The sequence below is a fragment of the Mastigoproctus giganteus genome, chromosome 3 (assembly GCF_048544385.1).
Source record: "Mastigoproctus giganteus isolate SK-2022 chromosome 3, ASM4854438v1, whole genome shotgun sequence".
NCBI classification, from domain to species: Eukaryota; Metazoa; Arthropoda; class Arachnida; order Uropygi; family Thelyphonidae; genus Mastigoproctus; species Mastigoproctus giganteus.
This window is the reverse complement of record NC_143577.1, coordinates 66,709,460-66,730,963: the sequence shown is the minus strand read 5'-3', so window position 1 is coordinate 66,730,963 and position 21,504 is coordinate 66,709,460. Positions and strand designations below refer to the sequence as shown.

General features: G+C 38.0%; 1 protein-coding gene across 1 annotated transcript in view; it reads right to left on the bottom strand.

Moving 5' to 3' along the window:
* The window catches only part of cv-c (RhoGTPase activating protein), a 534,147-nt gene that overhangs the window by 329,398 nt on the left and 183,245 nt on the right, over window positions 1-21,504 (bottom strand). The window contains exons 4-5 of the mRNA XM_090369318.1: window positions 17,365-17,534; window positions 16,270-17,059 (exon numbers count right to left, since the gene is read on the bottom strand). Of these exons, the coding sequence (XP_090225444.1) occupies window positions 16,270-17,059; window positions 17,365-17,534 (960 nt within the window). The remainder of the gene's footprint in view (window positions 1-16,269; window positions 17,060-17,364; window positions 17,535-21,504) is intronic.

Sequence of the window (21,504 nt, the reverse complement as noted above, 5' to 3'; positions counted from 1 at the left end):
ACATGTCATTGAAGATGCATTTATTGCACTCACACCTGGATTTCATCCCGCCAAACCACAGTTTGGCGGGATGAAACAGAGAGAGAGAGCTCGTTTCCTTCGCTTCAAGAGAGGAGCACATCAACAGTATATGTTATCCCAAATTACCAAATCCCGGAGAATTTTCCAGAATTGCAACAACCATCTCAACATGGATAAAAAACTATTTGAGGAATGGACTCGCATATCTTTCGATCATCAAGATGTGACCACTGAAATTTCAACCCTACCTAGTGTAAACCAGAAAACTCTTTCTGCCATGGACGATGTTATTATCTCTAAGCAGCAGCTCATTGACGTGATAAATGGCCTGCCCAACAAAGCTTCTAAGGGCCCAGAAGATTCTAAAGACCATACCGGAAATGTGGAAATCTTATTATGTCAAACCAGTCCCTAAAATTGGAAACCCCAAGACTCCTAAGGACTTCCGTCCAATCTCCATAGGATGCACATTATTAGATATAGTTGAAAAACTCATACACTCAGTGATTATTCAACACTGTTTTGCTCACCGACCACCCTACCTCAACACAGTCCTTCACCACAGGGCCACGACCTCTAATCTCCTCGATACTCTCTTCAGAGCACAAAAAGCCTTGAATGACAGAACCCAACTGGACATAATCTTCTGCGATATCAAATCTACTTTCGATACTGTCTCCATTCCTACTCTTATAGGCATCTTAATAGAATATTTGAAAGTATCTAACCAAATTGTCAGCATTCTAAAGTCCTTACTACAGCAGAGACACTTAATTATAGCCAATGGAACTCACCAGAAAACAACCTATGCAACGAAGGGTATACCTCAAGGTGAAGTGATGTCGACAACCCTCACTGCAATCCTACTTGAACCATTCCTCGCAAAAAATCCAAATTTTAGCTCCTTTTCTGATGATCTAAAATTCTTTATCAATTCAAAATACCCCAAACAGATATATGAAATTAATTATGAAACCTCAAAGCAAATTCAACAGTTAATTGACTTTTTACAGCGAGCTGGACTCCAACTAAACAATGCCAAGTCAGCCCACATGACAATCACGAAGAAGAAGGTCAAGAATGACATTAGAATTACAGTTAATTGTGAGACAATCCCCAAAGTTTCATCTCATACTGACCTGGGATTAACGCGGGGTGAAGACTTAAATTTCAAGGAACACTTCCTAAAGGCAAAGAAAAAGACCTATGCTGCTTTCCGGGCTATCCGCCAAGAGCTTGCAGGCTGTCACAACACCAAACTGGTCGGATAATACATTAATAGATGTCTCACACCTATACCACTATATGCCTCAGAAATCTGGTCTTCTGCATCTACCTCTCGATGTAACAAATTTCTGTCAATGGAATATTGGATTCTGCGGTAGCTGAACCGTCTGGGAGGAAACCCGTTCACCATCTCGAAATCCATTCTCCTAGTCAACCTAGGCATGATCTCCTGGAAGCTCACTATCCTCAAAAAAAAATCTGGCAACACTCACCAAGCTGCTAACTCGTCAGATTGATGCCCCATCGATAGAAGATATCATCGCACTAACAAGAGGAAGAAATAGAAGCCATCCCCCACTTAGAATGACGCTATCAAACTTGGACTCCCTAAAAGGAATGTTCCCATATAACACCACTGAACACTTCAACACCTTCTCCATTGATCAGGTAAAGTTTGAAGTCAATAAAACATACAGAACCCAAATTAATGACCAAATATGGACTAAATCACCAGGACGGCTGTGAAAATTGAGCAATTTTTATCAGAAATTTGTATGATATGAAAATTAAATGCAATAATATAATGAAAAATAAATAAATGTTATGTTAGTTGCTCAAGAAAAGATATAAGTCAACCTGTGTATTTAACTCTTCAATTATTAAGATCTATGTTATTTCAAAGTGAATAATTAAGTAAATGTATATATCTATTCAATAATTATTACAATCATCATCATCAGCCATTTTCAATCCACTGCAGGATGAAGGCCTCTCCAGCAACTTTCCAGTTCCTTCTGTTTTGAGCACTGGCCATCCATTTACTACTCAAAAACTCATGAATTTCATCTATCCATCTCCGCGTTTGTCTTCCAGGTTTTCTTCTAGCTCCTCTTGGGTACCATTCTGTTATTTTCTTAGTCCATCTGTCATCATGTCTTCGAGCTATGTGTCCTGCCCAAGACCATTTTAGTTCTTTAGTTTTGATAAGAATGTCCTTTACTTGAGTTTGCTGCCTAATCCATGTGTTTCTCTTCTTATCTAACAGTCTGATTCCCAATATAATTCGTTCCATTCTTCGCTGTGTAGTTCTTAGCTTCTCTTCCATTCTTTTGGTGAGTGCCCAAGTTTCACTTCCATAAGTCATGGTGGGGAGTATACATTGATTCATTATTTTACGTTTCAGACAAACTGGGATATTGCTCTTCAGTATGTGACTATATTTCCTGAATGCTATCCATCCAAAATTTATTCTTCTCTTGACTTCCAGCCATTTATCATTATTACAGCTAATAACTTGTCCCAGATAAGTATATGACTCCACCTTTTCAATTACTGCTCCTTCAATCATTATTTCCCTTTCCGTGGCATACTTGTTCATCATTACTTTTGTTTCAGCCATATTCATCTTTAGTCCAAAATCCTTACTAACTGTGCATAACTGATTAAGATTTTCCTCTAATTCTTTGGGATCGTGGCTTATGACCACAATGTCATCTTCAAATCGTAAATGGTTTAGGTACTCTCCGTTCACATTGACTCCTTTCTGCGACCAGTCTAATCTTCTGAAAGCTTCCTCAAGGGCAGCAGTAAACAGCTTCGGAGATATTGTGTCTCCTTGTCGAACTCCTTTCTCGATTTTAAATTTGCTACTGTCTTTGTCTAGTCTAATAAAGGATGTAGCACTCTCATATATTTTCTTCAAAATCATAATATATGGAGTATCTATGCCTTGTCTTTCCAGTGCCCGAAACATTGCCTTATGCTGTATGGAGTCAAATGCCTTTTCATAATCCACAAATGCCAGGCATAATGGTGTTTTATATTCATTTGCTTTCTCCATTAGCTGTGATATTACGTGAAGGTGATCCATAGTTGAGAATCCTGTCCTAAAGCCAGCTTGCTCTTTCGGTTGATTCTCATCAAGTATTCTTTCTAATCTGTTAGTAATGACCCTTGTGAACAACTTGTAGATATGGGATAACAAACTAATTGGTCTATAATTTCCAATTTCTGATTTATCTCCTTTCTTATGCAGCAAAACTATGATTGCATTATTCCACTGCTTAGGCATCTCACCTTTTCTAATGCACTTTGTGAAGAGCCTTGCCAGTTTTTGTGTTATGTCTCTTCCAATTTTAACAACTCTACAGTAACTTCATCTTCCCCCGGGGCTTTCCGATTCTTCATTTTCTTCAATGCATGTTCTACCTCATCAGGAAGAATATCGGGTATGTCGTATGTGTTGCTACTTTGCAATCCATCTTCCCCACTGCTGGTATCATTCCCTCGCTCCTTGTATAATTCTCTATACTTATTACAATACATAATTATATTGTAAAAATCTAAAAATTTCCATAAAAGTGTATAATGTATATTTCAAAATTTCTGTATACCCTCCTAACCCACTAGCTGTACAGGGGGTGAACCTTGAGTTAACAAACTGATAATAATAATAATAATAATAATAATGGTGAGCGCTTCAATTAAGACATTGCAGCGATGGAACAAAGCTACAAAAGCAAATGGAGTGCCGCCATGTTAGCAGATTATTGTTGAATGATGAAAAGGGATGCTCCTGAATGTTCGTAGCTACATCTTAACTACCATATAAATAAAAAATACCTTGTATGAATATAAAAAAACTACTTTTTTTCGAAAACAAGAGCCAATCTACCATTTTAAGCACTATTTCTGGGTTTAGCACCCCAAAATCTATAAAATAAACTTACTTTTATGCCGTAACAAGATATGACCTAAAATTTGTTATTCAGTGTTATTTTATAATTGCGTTCTTAAAAAATATTTAGCTCGTTTTCAAAATATGATGTTTATATTTTTATTAAATAACTTAATAAACTATAAAAATTTTATTTCTATTTTTTTTATTATGCTTCCCATCATCCAAATTCATTAGTGCACTTATTAAAATGACATTTTAATTTTCTTTCATTTTATTTAATATTATACTTTTAGGAATCAGAATAGAAATGAGATTCAATTCCTTTGTATGGTAATTTTTTTTTTTTTTTTTTTCCTTTTCTGTGCGATGTAGCACAGAAAAGAAAATCAATCCAATTAGACAGCACTCATACGGAGAAAAGTGCATAAGTCATACGTTGTTATTTGATTTTCTTTAAAACTCTGTCACACGGTTCAAATTTTATTTCCTACTATCCCTACAATCTGGAATACTGTACTTTTCTTTGTCCATCATTACAGTACTATTATTATTAAAATCCCCTATATTACCAAATTTTCGTAACTTTGTTATAGCCAACCTACTAGGACAGCGGACACGCCATGTACGTAACTAACGTAACTATGTTTTTTAATTAGATAATAAAATACCATTACACATAGAATAATATAAATGATTACTTTACATTAAAGGGGTGTTTACATATTTAGTGACAATAACTTATTTATCAAAAAACTACGCGTTTCCTTGATCAGATCAGATTAACTGATACAGCATAAGTGTTTATTTGCTGCCAAGGGTCAGGAAGGAGATTCATTTTGAATTGTTATTGCTTTGTCTTCATGGGTCGTGTTACATCTTGATTGTTTAAACCAGTGATGTCCAACCTTTTCCTGTATAGGGGGCCATATTCAAAGTTAGATTTGTTTCGTGGGCCGCACTGGGTGATTCGAGAAAAATTATAGTGTGTTACATTTTCAATGAGGTGTACTACGCATACACTTTTGGGCAACCAGCAAGGTCAAGCAGAAGGCGCGGGATATTTTGATAGCACCTCGTATATACATACCCTTCTGGGCGGACATGCGCATATTTGATACAAAATATAGATAAAAGAAACAGAATTCACAACACCAGCACGTGGCTTCATAACTTCAACACTCTCACATATTCGCCGCAACGAGCCACAGTCTTTTAAATTCGTTTATTTCAACTTATTTTAGCGTCGAATGTACACGGTTCTTAAAACAATGAACAAAATTTTAAATGTTGTTTTAGTTCACTTTCTGCGCAGGCCGTTTAAAAATTATTCGCGGACTGTAGGTTGGACACTACTGGTTTAAACCAGTCACAGCTATTTGTGGTTTTACAGCCTTTGTTTCCAAAAAGTCTGGGATTATGCACTTTGGGTTAAATCTGGTAGGTCATTTTGCAAGTAATTACTCTGTATGAAGTCCTCACAAAATCTAATCGAATCTTCTAATTTTGTTATGTAAAGGAAAGCTGACTCCCTGTGATGCTACTACACAGGCTGATGAATTTCTGTGTGTTTTTTTACTCTATTTGAAGTATACAACTTCGCCACGGGTACGGCAGTATATGCTACTGTTATATGCTTCTGCTTTAAAGAAATTGAATAACTGAAATTTAAAAAGGCAACTGGCACCGTTTAAAAAGCATTTAGTAATACTGTATTTTCTTTCTAAAAGATCTTGTCGAACAGCTCAGCCTGTTCATGAATAAAAATTAAATTATTTGAAATGACGCATCCATGTTTTAATAATAGACAATAAAAAAAAATTAAAGTTTGTTAACACTTTCTCGGGCCCGCTATACAGAGCTTCTGTATAATCACAGGAGACAAAGGTGGGTATTTGCCTAGGAGCTACCCTGATACAGGAATACGCACAAACGCGCGCACCCTTAAGTCTAAAAATGTTTCGTGAACCCCACACTTAATATTTTTCTATGTTCTAAATTTTTTCAGTTTTTAAATATTGATAACAAATTTGGGACATTATTCGCGGAACCCTGAAGAAACGCTACAAATCACCAGGGGGTCGTGGACCACAGAAAAACTAAAAAGGCAACGTTTTGGTGCGTACCTCAACAGTAGGAGGCCGGACACTTTATCTGCAATACCTTACAACCCACTGTCGACTTAACTCAGATGAGAAACGCAGAGGCCTCGAGCTTCTATAAGCTCATGCAGTTAGAAAACACTGGTCTTCTACATCATTTAGTCTCTCATCTCTTGTAAGTGACTGTGAGGAATGCCTTTATGGAGTGCTTAGTCTCCTACGGATGAGGTACTAATGGACACCAAAATGGTCGCCTGGAAGGCTGCACCACATTACAAATAAGTAGCATGCAGTACTTCCCTTTTTAAGGAAGTCTTTTGTTGCAAGTAAAGATTTAATAATGTACAGCTTTTCTCAGCAAAGGGTAGCAATTGCCTAAGGAGAACAATCAGTTATATTACTGTCTAGCAACTGCAGCGCTAGATCAAATATTTAAGGCAAATGAGATCGCAATTTAACTAATGAGAGATCGTCAGTAACATCAAAGCGGATGATTAGTTAACTATGGTTATTTAGTTAACTATAATAAGTTTGTTAACTACAGAAAGAAAAAACAGAAGTAGTAGTCAAAAAAAGAAGAAATAAATAAAATAAGAGATGAAGGAATAAGGATTTTTAATGTGGGGGGTTTTCAATGAAAAGTCAAAACAACATCATTTTTTATTATCATTCTAGGATTAGCATTAAGCAGTCTACCCGGACACAAATTTGTCAAACAAAGCGTAAGAATTTTAAATATGGCAGTTTTAGCAAGTGAGCGCAGTTACGCAAGCCTGGATAGGATTCCGCTAGAAAAGTTGGAATTATGCGAAAGTCTGGAGTTCGTGGAGTCCCTAATTTGGTTGAATCAAGTTCATAATAGTGCGCCACTCCAAATTCAAGTGAAATATAAAAAAATAATAATAATAAATATTCTGTTCATACTCCAGGAAAACCAAACGGTTAAAGAAGTACACAATAAACAGCACCGTATTTAGTAATGCATCTCTAAATTTAACCCTTTAAGGAGTACGTACTTACGTTTTCCATTACGTATAAGTTTCGAATAAGCCATCCATTAACGTTTCAAAATTCTTTAAAAATTTCTGATTTGATTTTTGACAACAATTGTACTCTGTCGAGCAATCGACAGATTGCTCGACAGAGTACAATCAAAATAAGAAAAAAATAAGTTTTCATTTTTACAAAACTTAAATTTAATGAAGAAACTCCATAGTGAGTCGCTATCCAAAATTCGCTATGAAGGACCTGTACACTTCCGAAAAACTCTCTAAAGGATTAACTAACCCAAAATTTTATCTTTATTTCAAATCGGTTATGAACCGACATGAAAGAAAGATAAAATTTGGATTAGTTAAACTCAGAGACGAAGAAAGGCATCTTGATTCATATGCACCACTAAGAATTTCTTTGTCAACACAGTAATCCATCATTTAGCAGGTTTACGTATCCTGTGCTTTCATTACTACATACTGGTTTTTTCCCCCTCTTTGAGAAATGTTTGCGCAATTGACTACCAACTAATTCCTTGCAAGTCGTTAGGAAACAACTAGGATGCTAGGAGAGGGGTATAAGCGTGGGGTATTATTATTACTAGTAGTATTATTATTTCTCCCTGATTGGGGGATTCCACCCCGTGACGGGTACTGCTACCAAGTGCACAGGGTGGTTGTTATGTCTGGTGTTACCGTTGGTCGAGGAACTCTCTGACTATCCTACGGATGTTTTAATTTCTTGAGAGTGTCATTAGGAAGTGTTCTACGTATCATATTGAGGTAAATTTCTCTTATTACTCTACAAATATTGAAATACAACGTAGAACGTATTGAGCATCGTAGCTCTGTTTTATACTAATAATATATTTATAAATTCCGGCTGGAATTGCATATTGTTTTACAGAGAGACAACATAAAGGATATTCTTAGCACAAATAATTTCTTCTGAAGATGCAAAGCGTGCTGCACCATGCCTACTGGAAGTTTGGCAGGAGGATGCTACTTTTTTATGATAAACTGGTCATCTCAGTTACTTCGCAACCTGCCCAACATCGGATACGTTGCTATGCTATATCTCAATGAATTGGTAAGTGTTATTCAGTGCGTCTTTCCCGCAGTTGTTCTCTTTGCAAAATTCGTAGGGATCTATGGCGAGCGCCTTATAAAGACCAATTGTGTTAGATGGGAACATGTTTTTTACACACTAAATTATTGACGGTAATCCGGAGTGGAAGTCTCGTGTGTCCTTGTTCTTGGCCCGCCAAGCTTCGGGATCTAAAAATACTTGAAATTGAGAATGCGTCTACGATGCCTGTGATGAGTTTTGCTAGCAAGTAAAGTGTAATGTGTATTTAGGGTCAAACGGCACCAGGGGTTCCCCCATCTCCGTGTGGTTTACATTGTGGGTGAACCAGTTGACTGGAAAAGCCAGAAATTAAAAAGTGTGTGGACTTTGTATATGTGTGATGCCTTGTACCGTTGTTCTTCTGGTCGTTTAGCCGCCAGACCTCTACTGCGGCCTGACGTTGCCCCACTTTCACCCCGTGGAGGCAGACCAGGTACCCACTAGTATACAGTTCACTCTGGCAGGTCCTGCCGCCTAATTTCCTGAGATTTCAGTGGCTAAATCTAAGGTAGAGAATGCTAGCCGGTAGAAATTAGCTGCTGAAATCTGTATTTTCCACGGGGTTAAGAACGAGGTCGGAGTGAAGAATTGGCCTAGAGATTGTGAACGGTCGCCCAGTTAACCGGTTGACCCACCTTAGGATTCAGTATTCTAGCCCACAGTATCTGCTGGGCTGTGTTGTGGACCGGATGACGAGGGCATAGAGTGGGATCGGAAAGAGGCACCTTTGGATGTATTGTATCATTAGTGTAAGGTTCCTTATCTCCACAAGCTCTTGCCTAATCGCCCATAAGGCTGCATACTTCTTGGCTTTTATATAATCAAAGGTACAAAGATATACATTGTAACCTCATCTCAGTTCTCTCTCCCAGAATATTTGCATGGGGGAAACCCTGGGAACCGCCAATCAACAAATGAAAAATGCGCGTGCACATCATATCTGTCCAAACTTTATCGCAAAATGGTTACCATGTGTAACCAATTTGCATGTTGTGTAGGCTGAAAAACCTAAAAAAAAAATCACGGGAGGCTGGATCTTCTCTCTTCCTGTGTCTATACAATTTGCATGTCAAACATTATTTACAGTCAATAATTTTTGCAAGGTTAAATTCATTAGCAAATTTGTCTATTAAAAACAGAAGGAGGAATATATCCTCTCTCCCCTCCCTATATAAATACACTTTTGGTCTCGGCCGTATCGAGAATAAACGGAAATTCATTTATTTATTTTACATATTTCTTACGTAGATAAATGTAAGAAAAAAGTATTTTTTTTTTTTTTTTAGTAGTAGTAAAAACGCAATTCTCATCAATTTACCCAAAATGTTTTCATCATCAGTGTAAAATATACGATGATACTGTAATCACTGTTTTCCGTATTCACATTTCAATGGAAAAATTATAAGACCGTAAAAATCTAAATGGTTGTAATTTTTTTCCAATTTGTGCAGCTCATTGAAATTGCTTGGGGCAAGCATATGGGAATTCACTCGACTCCATTACCTAGCCGCATTATACAGACAACGCTAAAGTCTAAAATCGGATTTTCCAATTGAACATCTACTACCGTTGTACAGGGCGAGCTACTTGCTGCACAAGGATCGAAAACAACAATGCACTCTCAGCTCTAACTTCCAGGTCTGCTTAGAAGTCCCTGGGCTAGATACTACGGGGTTGAGCGCTTTCACGAGAAGAAGACCTATTTAGACTAATTTCTTTAATTCATTTGGAGCCATGATCGAATGTTGAATGTTCTTTGGACCACCCAGAGATAAGACTACCGTCCCTTCAACAACTGCTGCAAAACCTCCCACTACAAGCTAAGGCTGGGAATTCTTTAAAAGAGGTAGGGAAGGTTGACTTTCAATACAAAGCCCACAAGTAGCGTACGTCGAATGCAGGCTAATCGACCCCCACTGTGGGAAAGTATCGTAGGCTGTATCCTGCTGTCCTATTCCAAGAAGAGATTTCTTGCTCTTTTGCTCACCACAGGGGAGAAGGTTAAGCCAAAAAGGGCAGCTTACACCTCTTCACAGTTTAACGCCTCTTCTAACACCAACCATGACAATAGGAACGCTTTCTCCACATAGGGGTCGTCGCCGTAAAAGCACTACAGTAGTTTCCGCAGATTCATCCGAGTATACCTTCCAGCAGCCCATCGAAGAACACTCCAAGGTCATCGGAATCTCAGGAGTGGCGTCAGTTGTGTCATAAGATACGCGACGTCTTAAGTTGGGCCGCTTCTGTAGAAATATCTGCGCAGAGTTTGTTTGCACAGAAAGTGCGGGCAAAACTCCACTTGGAGGTCAACAGGCCAGAATGTCAGTAGTGTAAGAACTTGTTTAGCTCCTGACTTTGGCGCCTCCATTACAGTTCGTGTCACGTGCTTATTCTACCACCCTCCCCAGTTCCCAACTAAGACTGGTTATCGTACAGAGCACAATGTTATAGTTCACAATGTTTTCAAGTAGTGCTCACCCCTCCCCGTGTCCGTTATGGCACAAAACGATATAAAATATATTTTCTATGCTCAGAGTGATATCCCCTTTCTTGCTTCACAAGAGGAATTGCATGCCCCTTAAGGAATCACAAGTGCAGTTTCTCTATTACAAGGCAAGTGAAGGGGCAGCCAGCCGCTCCACTTCCTATTATTTACTTCTCGCCTGACGGCTTTCTCCTTTACACTATTTTAGTCTGGAACTGTTCGGTTCCATCCCATAGGGCACGCCACGCAGTTTGAGAACTTCCCACTTCAGCAGGGTGGACCAATTAATTTTAACGGCGCTCCACTTACAGTACCCAGCTAGATAGCCTGAGTACGGACACTTGAAAGCTTTAGTAAGAAATGCGATCTTTTCTTTTCTAAACTAATTCCTCAAAAGTCCACGTGAAGATCTTCGCAACTTAATCTGGTGATGAGCTGCGATGCATCTGTCAGTCTCGCCTGGTACTTCAATCGGGAAAATACTGTATTCATTTTTAACATAAAATTCTCAAGCACAAGTAAAATCAAAAATTGCATAAATTCATATTTCAGCATTTCTTAGTACCTTATTTTCCCTTAGTAATTCACTACAGTAATTACCACAGCACTGATATTCTCCATATATTTATCGATTTTAAACGATTGCCTGTTTTAAGGATGAATAGGTAGGTCAGGAAATTCGTATAAAATCTGATAGTGATCCGAATTCGGAATGGACAAAACCAACTTATCATACAGAGAGCTACAAATATTCCGTAAAGTCAGTGTACATTATATTGCAATGTGATGGAGTTTAACGTTGACGCAATTCCCTTCTATACTTCCTAAGGCACAGAACAGTTACCTTTCTGCACAGCCTATAAATGTCAAGTTTAAACGTAGCATCTTTCGACAGGTTGGACAGTTTCCTAGACATGTCTAGCCTTCAAAGAGCTTGTCTAGACACTTTTAAGAAAGCCCAACCCATGACTGAATGGTGTTTACTTGCAAAATCTCTTACACCTCCCCGGGTGGCAGAAATAATGACCTAAAGTTATATTCTCGTTTAACTCTTCACTCCGATGGCTTTGCAAAGTCAATATGACTGTCTCTTATATCACGCACTATGAGAGCAACTCTATCATAAATTTTCTTCCACAGCATGTCGTAGGAGAAAATTTCGCAATTATTAGTAGTCAATAGGTAAAAAAACCTGCTGTATGTAGAGAAGTTATTTTTTCAGCAAGAAAAATATAAAGAAAGAACTCAGAATATAAATCGACATGACGTTTATACGAGAATTAAGAAAAAATATTTTGTACATTTTCTGTTAGCTTCAAAAGACCTATTTCACAAAACACTATTTTATATCCTTCAACGCTTATTTAATATTAGTAAATATGCACTGTATTAAATAAGGGAAGTAAACTTAAATATTATTATTTGCAGTTAACTTACAGAAGCTAAAAGTTTCTTATAAAAAGTTCAACGCATTGATAAAGTAGCACAGATATTATTAAGAATGAACTCCGCACTGGGCGAAGAGGCAGCAACTACAGCTTTCATTATGTGATGAGGTGTGAACGTTCACGAGTCGTTTTAGTGTTATGAGGAAAACTGGACATTTTGAAACAGTTTACAGAAGAACACAATGATGTTCATCCTACAGTCGGAAATAATATGAGCAACTTTGTTTCTCAATAACTGATCATTATTGTAAGTGAAAGAAATATCAGATTAGAAAAGTAAAGTATCATGAAAATATATTTTTAAAAAGGTAAGTGGGTTGAGCTTTTAAAATAAAATACTGAAAGATAGTTTTTTTTTTGGATTAGCCGGCTAATTAACATATTTAACAGAACAGCCAATTATGATTAGCAAGTTTTCGTTGCGTGTCAAATAAATTCATTATAAACGAATAAGCAACAGTCTGAGAGAATCTTGTCCTAATGACCTACAATTTAATCGGAATCGTGTGGCCGAAAAAAGTGCCACTTTTTAAACTTGTTGAATGGACATCGTGTCTTGCTAACTAACAGATAACAGTTGGAGTTTTCTGTCAGCATTCGATGGCATTCGTTCCTATGTGTACGTCACTACAAACAACCAAGTCCCTGTCATCCGTTTGTCACATAAAACTGTCGGCTATTTTCACTCGATTTTAACATGATCTCCATTAGACACCGAGAAAAGGAAAAGCCTGTCTGAAAATAACACAGTGTTGTAAAACAGCGGAGGCGTACTCGTAACCAGATCCCTTGCGTGCATATACTACACGCCTTGTCTTTGCCATCACCACCAGGTGGCGAAAGTGCAGAATATGGTGTTAATCATCCCCTACTGGTGTCTGCTCGGGATCTAAAGCCCTACTTGACTCTCAACTCCTGCGGAAGCTCATCCATCAGGAAAACTTGCAAGTGCAGTTTCGACTCGGAGAGAACACCTGCCACGTCACGGTGTAGGGGATAACAGACCAGAGTAATGCATCCGGGCTGACACGACAGCAAGGTCTCTCTTAATATATGGTTAGTTGTGTGGGCGTAATGGAGTTAATTATTAGAAGAGAACCCCTCCCCACTCTCATCGACCAAGACACAAGTTTGAAGATGCTCTTAATGGTGAATATCGCTTGTTATAGTTATGGGCGGGTTAATTGTGCCCTCTGGTGAAAATCTTACTTCCCAAACTTGTTAAAGAACGGACATAACGACTTTAATCAAAATCGGAACCATTTCAATCGGTACAATAATAATGGTTATTAAAATAAGATTTTTTCCTGATAGTCTTGAATCTGTCAGATTCGTGAGAATACTCTTTAAATTTTAACACAAAAATAAGCGAGCATGAAAAATTAAAGTTGGTGTCAGCATTCATCTTACTGTTTTTTGCTTCAAATTTAGTAAATACATTTAACTTAAAATACATTACAGTACAAGCCTTATTTTATATTAAATATTTAGGAAATTTGGCTCGATTCTGAAACCAAATTATCCACAAACTTCAATTTACTGTTTACAAAAATTTGGCAGTTTCTTTGGAGAATCCTCTCTCTACACAAAACAGAATAGCCATTAATAATCTATTTAAATTGCTGACGGCTGTTTGTTATTCTATCTATAGATGGCAGCATTACATGTGACGATCGTGTTTGTGAGGTTTACCATTAGATGGAAGAAAGACAAGGGCCGGATGTAATTATTTAAAATTTCTGTTATATAGCTCTATTTACGGGATTTAAAGATTCGTAAATAAAGCGGCGCACGTTTCTGTAAATGAACGTTGGTATTTACCAACTTCTCCTCAAGAAACAAATAAGTAACAATACTTTACACGGTAAACACATTCTATATATGCAATATGGAGACGTGGCAACATATCATGCACAAATGTGAATGCTATGAGGAACAAAGATCAGTACTCATCACCAGTATAAAATTTGTACCAAAAGACAATGAGCATCACCTCCTGGATTCGGAAGACGAGTACACCGCGTTCAGCCGCTACGCCCAGGACATCTTTAACAGAAGGAGAACAGAAATCGCTATCCGCAACAATATGGAAACATCTGAATAGAAGAACTCCATTGAAACTAACCAAGGAGGAGACATTCAAGACTACAGCATGAACATACCGCATGACTACAACAGATCAGAAGAAATTACCAACAAAGATAACTCTCCATTCATGACCTGGTGCAAATGGCCAGGACTGATGCTCTCAACGAATATGACTACCTGAATTGACATCAAAGCAGTACTACAAACTGACCAGAGTCATCACTCCTCTTCCTGATCCCATAAGATGAACACGAGACAAGTGAGACTGAACCAAGACTGTGACCCACCTGAAGCAACACTGAACTGAACATCCAAAAACCATGACTGTGACTGCAGCTACGCTGTTGCCTCGCCTTTTGGCGATCTGGGTTGGACACCTAGTCTGGCCCACTTTCTCTCCATATCCTGGCGGTGGGAGGGGCCGGGACCGTCCCCTCCCCCGTCTCCCCCGTTTACTTCTCCTGGTGCGGCATGGGCATGCCACACTGATATCTGGGGTCGTCTACCCTATTGGCCTCATACTTCTGTCTTTCCCCTCCAGTCTTCAGTCTTTCCCCCACTCTCTCTCTCTATACATCACAGTGTACGCCCCACACGACAAAAACTTAAACTTCCAAATTATAACAGCCAAATCGTGCATCAATTCCGAAACTTAACCTCATTAGCGAACCACCCCCTAAAATCGCGTTATTATTATTATTTTTATTTATTATTACTATTTTTTTTTTTTTTTTTTTTTTTAGGCCCTAGCCACTGAAATCTCAGGAAATTAGGTGGCAGGGCCTGCCAGAGTAAATAATTATGCTGGGTGTACCTGGTCTGCCTCCACGGGGCTGAGTGTGGGCAACGTTGGGCCCCAGCAGGGGTCTAGCGGCTAAATGGCCAGAGGAACAACGATACACAACACAATACTTCCAAATCCCATACACTTTTAAATCTCTGGCCTTAACAGTGATCTGTTACACCCACAAAGAAAACCACGCGGAGATGGGGGAAACCCCTGGTGCCGTTTGACACGAACACACTTTACACTTTACTTTACACTTCTATATATGCACAACACACAAGAAATACCTGTACAGTCTCTCTTTCTATGGGAACAGGCGCATTTTGGCCGTAGTAGCCTTTGCGCAAAAAATACCAACAACAACAAGAAATACGAGTCAACAAACAACTCACACCAATCAACTGAATTCAAAAATGTTCTGACCGTACTTGATTCGTGACAATGCCAGCGTGACTACTGAAATATGGTAATATTCTTGTATCTCTCTATCCTGGAACTCCTCAAACTTATGTGGTCATCCAGAGTATAAAGAAAAAAATTATTTTTATTTAGATATAAAATACCATTTCATTTGATAATTACACAGTTAAATAGAAAATCTTAAATTCTAGTAATCGGCAACCCTTTCAATAACGCGGGTCATTTATATGGTTTCTGCAACATATGATGGTCAATTCAAAATTCCGAATAAAAATCAAACTTCTAATCACAACTATACCTAGCGAATCTTAGGTATAGTTGTGATTCGACACGGGTTACGTATGATACATCTGCCTTTATAAAGAACCGAAAACCATAGCATTCTCGTTAATTTATGGAGAATTTACGAGAGTGCCAAAGTCCAGAGAGCTTCAAATAATTACGAGGGTCGGACTCAATTGCTTTTCTAGGCGGAAGGCCGACATAAAATGATGATGATATAACTATGTGATTGGATACTGCCAATCACATAATTATATCATAAAATCATATATCATTAATATCATAACACACACACACACACAGTATGTTCCAATTTACTCAAGCTCGGGCTTGTGTAAATCTGACAGACCGAACCACCACTGGTAATCACATATTTATCTCATACGGAATTCACTGTGGGTGTTTTGAATTGTCTTCAGTGTGCTATTTTTTGAAATTACTAGTTTAACAGTACGTAATACTTTTTTGTATGAAATTAATTTTTTTTGGCATTTAATAGTGAATCAGCCAAATTGCACGAGAGGGTCCTCTCCCCCCCCCCCACTGACCTGCGGGCAATAGGTTGCCGACTCCTACATCTATATATTTTATTTATATAAAATCATTCTTACCTTTGTGTCCTCAACTGCTGTGTCGGCTGAGTGATGTTTACCAACAGGAAACTTAGCACTGCAATTTTCTCCATTTGCCGCTAGATGGCGACACGATCTCAGAAGTGGAGCAGAAGCAGATTTAATATTCAGTTCTTTCATTAAACTTTCTGAGTCGACAGAATTTGTCGCGATGTCATTAGAAGGATTACCTTTCCATCCTTTAAATTTTATGGTAGATGGGAAGGATGCAGACTGTCCAATAAGATGGGGCGGACTATCATCAATTTTCGCGCGATGACGCTCGTTCCCTAAAGTGTCATCACCGTCAGTCAACCCAGTGGTGACATGCTCTAAATCTTCCAGAGAGTTGATATCCACTGGAGAGTCTGAACCTTCGCCAGGAAACACGTTGTCTTCGTCCTCTTCCTCCTCTTCCTCTTCTAAATCAAAGTATTCTTGGGTTTCAGCGTCCTCAAGTTCACTTGCAGTCACACGGTACTCTATGTGCGGTGATTTATTGCATTCTGCCGGAAACGGTTCGTTTAAGCACAAGCCCGATTTCGTAGAGCATTCCGAAAGAGACAAACTGCTCCCGTCAGACGTAGCGTTGATAGGGGGTGGTTGGTCTTCCTTTGGGTGTTTTTCATCCTCGGAACTTTCTTCAGCAGAGGAGCTGGTACCAGAACCCCGGACGTCGGAGGTGCAGTTGGAGCATGAAAATAACAGACTGTCTTCGGAAGGACTACCGCTCTTAATCCCGATTTCCCAGTCAGTACAGTCGCACTCCGTCACCCACGTGAAGCTCGAGCTATGGAAGAGAAGCAACGTGGTCACTAAGGTTACTGTCTTAATGATAACACTAAAGATGTAATTAGACATTGTCAACGTATGTCTAGAGAGGAAGAATGGTAGGGGAGTAGGAAGAAATATCAAACAGGAAATAAAAAGAAAATATAACAAACAGCGGAAAAAACACCTCTTCTCCGTATGCCCATTCAGGTAGAAAAAATAAACTACTATACATCTCAGAATCGGACTCGTACATCTAACAATGGTGCATTCTCAATATCAAGCTGTAAAATGGAAATAAAATATTTAATTGCCTCTGCTTACCTTCTTGATAACTGAGGACTGGTTTGGGTAAAGACGTGTTTCTGTAGAACACAAATAACTGGAATCTCCTTTCTCGGACTCCTTTCTATTACAGAAGCATCCTCATCCGGAGGAGGATGGTAGGTACTGATCTTTACTTTCTTCATGAAATCCTCCAATTCATCTCGACTCTAGATAAACGGGATAAAATAAAATAAAGTGCAGTATTATAATAACATCAGAGAGGTAATGCTATCGAATAAAAAAAAAAAAGAAAGAGAAAAGGCTTTCCCAAAAAAAAATTAACAGCGTAGAAATAAGAGGAAAAATACCTGGTATTTTAAGTGGTCAAACCCATACAATTACAGTACATATACCTCTACAGTTATACTTGCGGGAATAACATATAATTAATGTATTGATCGGAAGGTTAACGAGAGATGACAGCAAAAATCGTGTGCATGCGAAGTCACTAGTGCAGTAACGCCATTCACTTCCTGAGTAGGCCATGGAGTTAACTATACAAGAGGGGCGCTTTATCGTGGAGTGACATTTCCAACTCAGTTCCTTTGCAGAAGTTAGGCATGAATATATACGTTTTAAGAGACAGAAGTTACTTCCTATATAGTGTACTTAATAGGAACCAGAAGTTCTAGTTGTCATTAAGTACACTATATGGGAAATGATTTAAAAAAAAAAAAAGAAAGAAAAAAAAAAAGCGCGATTGGCTATGTAACCGATAAAACTGCGTAGTGAGAGGCCCTAAAATATTGAAACAATCAACGCCCAGCAATATTTGGAAATGCTTCACAAGTTTATAGACCAACTGGAAGAAGTGGAACGTTGGTATGGGTATTTTCACCAAGGCAACGAAAACTGCACATACATCTGGGAGGTAGCTAGTGAAATGTGTGTGTTTAAAGATCGAGTGATCTCTAAGGCAGTCTGATTGCCAAAAATCACCGTGACCTTACCTCTCCTACCCCCCCCCCAGAGATATCTTAGAAAGCGAGCCGGAATTTAACATGAGTACTCGAATTCGACCATATTTAGCACAGAATGGTGAGTATTTCCAACATCTCATATCTCACATGATCATATACAAAATATCTACGTGTCAACCAAATTATGTTTTTCTCGCAAGCATAACCGGAAATATATGCAATTATATGAGTTTAGCTACTTTAAAAACTCTGTACGAGTAACATTTTCAAAAATTTCAATTTTAGCCATGGATAACTTAATGCGTTATATAGTACTAATAATATATACGAATAAAAATAAAATTAAAGTATTTTTAAGGAACCGTGTAAGAGAAATGGAATTAAAATGCACATGGGCTCGGGTTTGATTATTATAGTGACGACTTCCACCCACACCATCGGAATTTATACATAGGGGGGGGAAATTTTTTTTTTAACACGGTTTCGGGTATCATATCATATACATGGCAGCTTCCCCGAGTGGTCAGGAGCGGGAGTGCAGTAGCTTGGACCGCGGTTCAAGCCCATGCCTGCTAAATACGATTAACGTTTGTATTGATTGATTTATTGTAAACTCCACTGACCTGGCCGTAATGCGAGAGTATAAACAAGAACTTTTTTAGTAGACCGGATGTTCACTTCCAATTCTATAGGCAGTTCCTCACCCTAGAAAAAAAAACAAAAAAAAAAAAAAAAAACTACCACACCGAGATTGTGCATCACGTATAACACGATCCTGACAAACAACTACCAGATCGACATTGGTAAAAGAAAGATCCTCACATTAATCATGTGACTATTTCCTTGTTTATATATTCATAATATGCATTTATGTAATATTGTCATATACTATGTCGTTGAACTGAGATTATTCATTAAATGTTACTCTCCTTGTGTATTAGTCATGTGACTATGTATGTATTCTTTGACTATTTATCTATTTATATTCACTCATGTAACATTCATGTATACTTAATGATTCATTCACGTAATATTGCAAAATACTATGTATGTTGAACTAAGACAATCTCTTAAATGTTACTCTCCTTGTATATTAGCAAGAAACCCCCTGGCTTCGTATGCCCTTTCCGGGGTAGGGTTTAAATAAATAAATAAAATAAACTTGTGAGCAATTCTCGATCGGATTTAACTTGGGGAAAGTTTCGCTGTCGCATTAACGCAGAGATACACGCACAACTAACTTCCACTACACGCGCGCCTTGTGGTCCCCAATATTTGGAGCACCAAAAAGTTAAAATATACATCCAAATACGCAAATTTTTGTAGCAGCATGCATCCCCAAAATCCCACAGCCCCTTAGGACCAAACCTAGGAAAGGAAATAATTTTGAGTTTTTGGTGTCAATTGTATTAGATGTTATAAAGATATTGGCTGATGAATGGGATAGAGAAAGGTCATTTTCTTCATTCTTATCTCAGTTGTTTTCTCAAAATTTGGGAGATGTAATTGATGCGCAAAGGGAAACGCTTTCAACGCGCCACTGTCTGCAGCAAGGTCATTCTGTCAGTACTCCGCTAGTCATCTTGGTTCTCATTTAAAAAAACACAAGGAGCCCACAGACAATGCTTCGCTTTAAGCAAGTTTCCAGCCAGCGGTCTGGAGCAACATTTGTTCCAAAGGTATTTGGAATAGCATACTGAACAAAATGTTGAACATTTTGTTCAATATGCGCTGCAGGTGCTACAACTAAAGTAAAGCTATACGTTCATGTAAGGGAGACTCGTTTACTTATGCAACAAACACCCTGAAAATGACCATCAGTAAAACTTAGCATGTAGCCATAAAACCAGAAACAAATAATTCTTGAGCATGGATACCACTACAATAGTGTGGCGCGAAAATCCTGCTAAACTCAATCCAATCGAGAATACTGACAAGTTATGAATGTTTCCTATCTAAGGAAAGGTCGAGAACAGCAAGAGAAATAATTAACTTATCACTAAAGTACTCTCAAAATCTCATTGCCTCCATAAGAGAAAACAAAGGAGTCCCACCAAGGAGTAAATTTAACATTTAATGTTGTTTTTCCATTATGATGCCTGTGATTTTTCATTTTCACAAGCATGAACATTTCGTATATAGTGTGTTATCCTTCTAATTTCATATTTAGTATAAACAATTAATTTTTACTAAACCAGCAATGCTTCTTTTACGATATATAAATTGGTATCATTAAATATTAGAGTACATATTGCAGATGAAGCTCTGTGAATGGCAGTATAAAACATACCACTAAATGAACTGATACTAATCTATATTTAGAGAGACACATACTAGAGCACAATTGGGTTTTATGCATTCTCATTCTAAGTAGGTGGCTTACACCTGAATGGATTGCTAACTATAGGGATAAACAGTCAGATATTGTCAAAATAAATATAGATTCAGTTCGAAAATTTTATCATAAAATAATTTTAATATTCCCTTTTTTTTTTCCTTCCCAACTACGAGTAGATAAATGTAAATTACTTAACACCCACTGCTCTAGAAGTAATCCTAGCAGATGTATGATATCCTATATTAATGTTCACCTATAGTAGTTTCGCCATTCTGAACTAAATTGTAGAGGTTGGATTTCGGATCTCATCGCAGACTGGAGGAATTTCTTAAGACCTCTTCACAGTGGCGAAGCTACTATTACTACTTGATCTGCTACCACGGGGAGGGGAAGAAGAGGATGAGTAATGGTTGCTTAAAGACTAGAGCGCGCCGCTTTTAATCAGCTAACTAACTAACTAACCAATCCCCTCGTCACATGCACTACTCCTCTCGGTCCGTGGTAAGGGAGAGAGGCTTCCCTTTTTCAATTAAAAGTTTGTTAATCGTAAGTACAATCATGTTCTTTTAAAAATTAATTTATTTTAGTTTTATAAAATTTTTATTACGTTTTTATTATTTTTATTTTTATACAAAATGAATAAACTGATCCTGAAGATATAAATATTTGCAACGCTCCTAGAGAGACTTATGGTACTGCAGTGGAGAAACACTGAGTTAAATAGCAATTATAATTTGGAACCACTAAGCAGAAAGCGTCTGCCACTTCAAACAGACTGCTCGCTTTTTAAGAAGAATAGTGATTAAGTCGTCACTAAGGTAATGGCACCTACCAAATGTAAACGTACCGAGTATTTCGGGTTTAGCGCAGGGTCGAACC